Source organism: Lucilia cuprina, chromosome 6 (genome assembly GCF_022045245.1).
Source record: "Lucilia cuprina isolate Lc7/37 chromosome 6, ASM2204524v1, whole genome shotgun sequence".
NCBI lineage: Eukaryota > Metazoa > Arthropoda > Insecta > Diptera > Calliphoridae > Lucilia > Lucilia cuprina.
In genome coordinates this window covers 7,391,514-7,399,449 of record NC_060954.1, presented here as the reverse complement: position 1 = coordinate 7,399,449, position 7,936 = coordinate 7,391,514, and the positions used below count along the sequence as shown (strand labels likewise).

Sequence of the window (7,936 nt, the reverse complement as noted above, 5' to 3'; positions counted from 1 at the left end):
CTAGTTCTGTTCTAGTTCTGTTCTAGTTCTGTTCTAGTTCTGTTCTAGTTCTGTTCTAGTTCTGTTCTAGTTCTGTTCTAGTTCTTTTCTAGTTCTGTTCTAGTTCTTCTTGATCTAGATAAGCAGTTCATAATCTTTATCCGGGCAAAGATTTATTTACAAAATTTGTATGTGAATAGAGTTTTATCCAAACACATCTTTTTGTATTTAAATTAATTTACAAGATTTTTATCCAAATAAAGTCTTCTTTAGAAAATGTTTATCCGCAAAGAAACTTTTGTCTGGTAAATTTTATTGCAAAAATATGCATTTAGTTTTTTGATCATATTATTATTACACATTTTTCATATTATTTAGTTGTTTAACTATATTTAATCGTTAAAATGTGTCAATGTAAATGTTTCAACTATTTCGCCAAATCCTATATAAATTTCGAATAAACTATATACTTGAGTTCGCATGTATGTATATGCTAGTTTAAAGACAATGTGACCTAAATTGCATTAAAAAATTTTTTGTGTGTGTTTTTGAAATCTATTTAAAATTTAGCTTTTTTTTTCCTAGAAATGAAAACTTTTTTAAGCTATTCATTTGGCTAACAAAAAAAAAAAAAACTAAACGTTCCATTTTTCCAAATTTGTCGTTACATTTAAAAACCACAATTCTAAAATTGCTTATTGTTCTGACAAAAAAAAAAACTTTAAATATAAATAGACACACAAAAGAAGTTTTAGAGTTGGAAATGAAGTTTGGTGATTTATTTGCAAACAAGTAACAGTTAAGAGAAAAATATAGCATATTAGACAATTTTTCAATGTTTTACTTTTCTAGGCAATATCGAGGTTTTGCACAATAACCGTTGGGGTTCGGTATGTGATGATGAATGGGATGCTACTGAAGGTCAAATTGTTTGTGAACAATTGGGCTTTCCTGGTCTGAGAAAAGTAACGCACAGTGGTTATTTTGGACCAGCTAAGAAACGTTTCTGGATGGATAATATTTTCTGTGAAGGTCATGAAAAAGAACTAACACACTGCCATTTTGATGGTTGGGGCACACACGATTGTGAACCCAGTGAAGCTGCCGGTGTTATATGTATTGCCCCTGCTGGTCTGGAGCCAGAACCAGAAGTAAGACCTGAGTATTATGAACCTAAATTTAGAATACACTATACCCATAGAATGGACATACGACTAAGAGGTGGTAGAAGCCATAATGAGGGTCGTGTAGAGGTACGTTTGAATAATGGCAAATGGGGCACTATTTGTTCAGATGGTTGGTCTCTACTGGAGGCTAATGTTGTATGCAAACAGCTGGGCTTAGGTTATGCTCAAGACGCTTTACAGACCGATTACTTTGGTGGTACGGATATATCACCACCCCTTATTAGTGGTACAGAATGTTATGGCAATGAGACCTCACTAAGTCAGTGTTTGCATCATGATCATTTACGTGGTGCACCACCCTCTTGCCATGGTACACGTAATCATGTCGCTGTTGCGATATGTAATCATTTGGCGCCAGATTTAGTTGTTGATTTCTATGAAATTGAACATACAGCTCATTTGGAAGATCGTCCAATGGCTTTAATGCAGTGTGCAATGGAGGAGAACTGTGTGGCTAATGAAGCCTACGATATACAACGTGATGATCCCAATTGGCGTTATGCCACACGTCGTCTATTAAAATTTACAGCGAGTGCTTTAAATGCCGGCAATACAGATTTTAGACCGTTTAAGGATAAGAGCATGTGGGAATGGCATATGTGTCATATGTAAGTGGACTAAGGATGTTTCTTTTATACAGAAAGACACATTTTTTTTAAATTTTGTTATTAAAGGCACTATCACAGCATGGAGGTTTTTGCTACTTTCGATATATTTGACATGTCTGGTGTTAAGGTGGCTCAGGGTCATAAAGCCTCTTTTTGTCTGGAGGACAGTCAATGTTTGCCGGGTATACCTAAGAAATACAATTGTGCCAATTTTGGAGATCAAGGTAAGATGTTTTTTTAAACTAGACAAAGTATTTCCAAATTTCTATAAATAGATTTTAAATTGTTTCTTCTTTCTTTTAGGTATTTCCGTCAATTGTTCCGATGTCTATTTATATAATCTAGACTGCCAATGGGTTGATATAACCGAACTTAATACCGGCTCTTACACTTTGAAAATTGCCATAAATCCCGAATTCAAAGTGTCCGAAATGAATTTTGACAATAATGCTGCCATATGTAATCTTCTATATACCGAAACCTATGCTCGTGTCGATAACTGTAGGCTAGAGAGGCCTTGATTTGTCTTCATCTAATATAATTAATAAAAGTTGTCGGAAAAGGTGAAGCAAATAAAGTGATGCAATAAAAAGTGATTTTTATAAAGTGTGAATATTATCAGTGCCAAATATTTTAAAACCAAATTGTACTTAATTTAAAAAAAAAATAAGAAATAAAAAAAATTTGCAAAAAAAAAAATTAAATTTCTTTTTTTTATAGTTTTTCAATTGTTTATTGATGTTTTATGTTTATTACATTTTTTTTGTTTTTAATTATTTATAATAAAACGTGATAATCATATTTGAACTTGAAATTAACTGAAGCGTAACGGTCGTTTGTTGTTTTTAAATAGTTTTACTTGCAATTGTTGGTTGATTGTTTGTTTGGTTCATATTGCTATATATTTGTCCGTCCCTCTGTTGGTTAGACAAACCATTTTTGTTTCAAGTTGTTAATTTAAAAAAAGTAAAAAAAAATCAAATAAATTTGTTAATTACTTTTCAACGTTTTCATAATGTCAATAACAAATATTTAGAGAACAATTGCAAAAGTAAAAACGAATAGAAAACAGAGGATTTTATGAAGAAAATTTCTAAGAAAACTTCATCTGGATAAATATATTTAAAAACATTTCCGGATAACGTTTGCGGATAAATATAACGATTTTCTATAGAAAACTTTATACGCATAAACATTTTCTATAAAAAACTCTATGCGGATAACGATTTTCTATAGAAAACGATATTCTATAGAAAACTCTATGCGGATAACGATTTCCTATAGAAAACTCTATATGAATAAAGATTTTCTGTAGAAAACTTTAAAGATTTTTTTACTTTATCCGAATAAAGATTTTCTATAGAAAACATTATTTTCTATAGAAAACTCTATGCGGATAAGGATTTCCTATAGAAAACTCTATATGAATAAAGATTTTCTGTAGAAAACTTTAAAGATTTTCTTACTTTATCCGAATAAAGATTTTCTATAGAAAACATTATACGAATAAAGATTTTCTATAGAAAACATTATCCGAATAAAAATTTTCTATAGAAAACATTATACGAATAAAGATTTTCTATAGAAAACATTATCCGAATAAAGATTTTCTATAGAAAACATTATCCGAATAAAGATTTTCTATAGAAAACATTATCCGAATAAAGAATTTCTATAGAAAACTTTATCCAAATAAAAAATTTCTATAATAAACTCTATATAGATACAAATTTTCTATAGGAAACTTTATTAGATTTTCTATAGAAATTCTATTCGGATAAAGGCTTTCTATAGAAAACACAATCCTGATAAAGATTCTTTATAGGAAACCTTATCAAGATAAGATTTTCCATAAAAAACTCTATGCGAATAAAGATTTTTTACAGAAAACTACATTCGGATAATTTTTTTTTTAATTTCTATCAGGCTAAGATTTTCTATAGAAAACGCTATGCAGATAATGTTTTTTTTTTTATAGAAAACTCTATGCTGATATAGATTTTCTAAATAAACTTTATCTAAATATCTAAATAAAGATAGAGAACGATTTCAAATAGAAAACTTTATCCGCATAAACATTTTCTATAGAAAACTCTATGCGGATAACGATTTCCTTTAAAAAACTATGAATAAAGATTTTCTGTAGAAAACTAAAGAAATAAATATTTTCTTACTTTATCCGAATATAAATTTTCTTATTTTATCCGAATAAAGATCTTCTTACTATATCCGAATAAAGATTTTCTATAGAAAACTTTATCCAAATAAAGATTTTCTGTAATAATATTTTCTATAGAAAATTCTATTCGTACAAAGGCTTTCTATAGAAAACACAATCCTGATAAAGATTTTTTATAGGAAACCTTATCAGGATAAGATTTTCCATAGAAAACTCTATGCGGATAAATATTTTTTACAGAAAACTACATTCGGATAAAAATATTATTTAAAAAAAATCTATTAGGATAAGATTTTTGTCGAAAAGTCTAAGTCGACTATTTTGTCTCAAAAAAATCGATAACTCGAAAATAGTCGAAAAGTCGACTTTGTAAATAAAAGTCAAAAAAAAAGTAAAAAAAATCAAAAAAAAAAAAGTCGAAAAGTGGAAAAATCGAAAAGTCGAACAAAGTCAAAAAGTCGAAAAAAGACATAAAAAGACGTAAAAAGTCCAAAACTCGAAAATAGTAGAAAAAAGGCAAAAATAGTCGAAAATATTAAAAAAATGGAAAAAAAAACATCAAAAACTCAAAAATAGTCGGAAAAACTTAAAAAAAGAAAAAATAGTCTAAAAAAAGTCGAAAATAATTAAAATGTCGAAAAATCGTAAAAAGTCGAAAACTCGAAAAAAGTAAAAAAATAGTCGAAAAAAAGTTGAAAATAGCTAAAAATAGTCTAAAATTTTAAAAAAGTAGAAAAAAGTCAAAAACTCTAAAATAGTCGGAAAAATAGAAGTAAAAAAATAGTCGAAATTAGTCAAAAAGTCGAAAACTCGAAAATAGTAGAAAAAAGTCAAAAACAGTCCAAAATTTTAAAAATATGTAAAGAAATCAAAAATTCTAAAATAGTCGGAAAAACTCGAAGTAAAAAAATAGTCGAAAAAATTCGAACAAAATCGAAAAGTCGGAAAAAGTCGAAAATTTGGAAAAAGTCGACTATTTATGAAATACTAAAAAAATGTCGACTTTTAACTAAATGTAAAAAGTCTAAAAGTCGACTTTTAACTAAATGTAAAAAGTCGAAAAGTCGACTTTTCGTTTCAACTATAGAGCCCTAATAGAAAACTCTATGAAGATAATGATTTTCTAAAGAAAACTCTATGCAGATATAGATTTTCTAAATAAACTTTATACGGATAAAGAAAAACTCCATCCGTATAAAGATTTTCTATAAAAAACTTTAACCTGATAAAGATAAACTATATCCGTATAATAATTTTTATTCGAATAAAATTCTTTTTAATACTAAAAACTCTATCCGGATAAAGATTTTCTAAAGATATTTCTAAATTCTTTTGTTTTTTTTTTTCTTAAAAGCAAATTCTGTCACATTTTCTTTAGAAAAAATATGCCAAAATTTTTCATTTTTTCTTAAGGTAAATGATGCCATATTTTGTCATATTTTCTTATGTAAATTTTTGTATTTCTTTTTAATATAAATAATATAATTTTTCTTTACATTTTCTTAAGACAAAATATGCCACATAGTGTAATTTTTTTTTGTCAAATTCTATGTAGACAAAATATGTCAAATGTAGACAAATTTTGTCATATTTTCTTATGTAAATATTTGTAATAATTTTTAATATAAAATATATCAAATTTTGTCACATTTTCTTGAGAAAACATATAACAAATTTGTCATATTTTCTTATATATATGACAAAATTTTTTACATTTTCTTAACACAAAATATACCAAATTTTCTAACTTTTTCTTAAGACAACAAATGACAAAATTCGTAATAAAATGTGACAAATTGTTTCGAATTTTTGTAAGACAAAATTTGTAATATTTTCTCCTCAATATAAAACATACTAAATAATGTTATATTATCTTAAGACAACATATGACAAAATTTGTCATATTTTCTTATATATATGACAAATTTTGTAAAATTTTTATAACACCAAATTTGTCATATTTCCTTGTTTAAATTTTTGAAATTTTTCTTAATATAAAATACAGAAAATTTTAACAAAATCAACATATGACAAAATTTGTCATATTTTCTTAAAATTTTTGACAATTTTTTTTAAGACAAAACATGCCAAATTTTCAAAATATCTGCTTAAGGCGAAATATGTAAATTTTTGTCATATTTTCTTATGTCAAGTATTGAAAATTTCTCTTTATTTTTAACACAAAATTGACCAAATCTTGTCACAGTACATTTTATAAAGTTTAACATTTTATAAGTTAAACTATTTCTAAAAAACTTCTCTTAAATTAAATTGATTTTTTTTAAGAGTTATTAAAAATCTCTTCAATTGTCCCAAAGTTAATGACCCAGTTAGGTGAGCTTAGTTTTTGTTTTCAAAATAAGAAATCTTTTAAAGACCCACCTCAATAAATTAAAACAAAACACCAATAAAAAAAAAACTTAATCATAGAGAAATAAAAACAAAACATTGCCATAAATCAATTAAAATTCATAACACCAACAAAAAAAAAAAAAGAGCAAGCAAACAAAAACAAATAAAACTATAATCAGCTGGTTGTTGTAATACATTTAAAACCAAATACGGATTCTTAGTAAAAGCAATAACAATGAACAATAATAAAAAAAATTAAAAAAAAAAATCTCAAATTAAACAAAAACAAATACTATGAGTACTAGACAATACGATTATTTAATATTGAATTTATGAAATCCTATACACACAAAAACAAACATACTACATACAAACAAGTAGCAAACAAGTGTATTTTATTTAAACAACTATAGTAAGTGTGGCTTATTTACTATACAGTACTGAGCACTTAAAGTGTAAGTTATTGTTTGTATTGTAAGTGTGTGTGTGTGTGTGTTGTATGTAAGCTTTGCTAGCAACGTAATTGCAAATCGAGCATTCGGTCTTGATTCATTCAAACGTTTTATAGATTCCATGTGATTAACGAATCTGTTCACGTAAAGATGACCAATAATAAATATTGTGTGTGTGTGTGTGTGTGTAAATGCGTTTGTCATTTGTTGATGGCGAAAATACTTGTTTATGTTTAAAATAATAATTTATTAGTTGTATAAAATGAAAACTTTCGCCACTTAAGAGGCAAAATGCAAAAAAAAATATATATATATATATAAAAACACTACAATAATTGATTAAAATTGTATATAAAAACTGGCCAATAGACACCCACGCATGCGCTCGCGACCATTATGATCAAGTTGGTTTAACATAAAACCAAAAATAAAAAACCATACCAGGCAGAGACACAGACATAACAAGTTGTAAAAATAACAAGAAATGTGACAAGCTACACTGTATCCCAACGAAATCAAAACAACAACTGTAAGGTTATACTAACTACAAAAAAACTAGACCATTTAATAGACTATTAGCTAGACCACAGACTAGAGTATAGAATAGGCTATAGACTATACTAAAGACCAGACTATAGACAAGACTAAAGACCAGACAATAGACTGAACTATAGACCACACTTTCAACTAAACTATAGAATAGACTAGACTATAGACTAGACTATATACTATACTATAGAGTATAATATAGACTAGACTAAACTACAAAAAAGACTATAGACCAGACTAGACTATAGAATAAACTATAGACCAGACTATAGACTAGACTAAACTATATAAAAGACTATAGACTAAACTATTGACAAGACTATAGACTAGACTAGATTATAAACAAGTCTATAGACTATAGACTAGACTATAGACTAGACTAAAGGCTAGAAAATAGACAAGACTATAGACTAGACTATAGACTAGACTAGATTATAAACAAGTCTATAGACTATAGACTAGACTAAAGACTAGAAAATAGACAAGACTATAGACTAGACCGTAGACTAGACTATAGACTATACTATAGACAAGACTATAGACTAGACTATAGACTAGACTATAAACTAGACTATAGACTAGACTATAGACTAGACTATAGACTAGACTATAGACTAGACTATAGACTAG

The 7,936-nt window shown here is 27.2% G+C and overlaps 1 protein-coding gene across 1 annotated transcript in view; it reads left to right on the top strand.

The window, feature by feature from the left end:
• LOC111684258 (lysyl oxidase homolog 2B) overlaps nucleotides 1-2,455 on the top strand; it is a 2,982-nt gene extending 527 nt beyond the window's left edge. Inside the window, exons 2-4 of the mRNA XM_046955807.1 lie at nucleotides 804-1,774; nucleotides 1,841-1,998; nucleotides 2,078-2,455. Coding sequence (XP_046811763.1) covers nucleotides 804-1,774; nucleotides 1,841-1,998; nucleotides 2,078-2,295 — 1,347 coding nt within the window. The 3' untranslated portion in view covers nucleotides 2,296-2,455. The remainder of the gene's footprint in view (nucleotides 1-803; nucleotides 1,775-1,840; nucleotides 1,999-2,077) is intronic.
• Nucleotides 2,456-7,936: the final 5,481 nt, after the last annotated feature.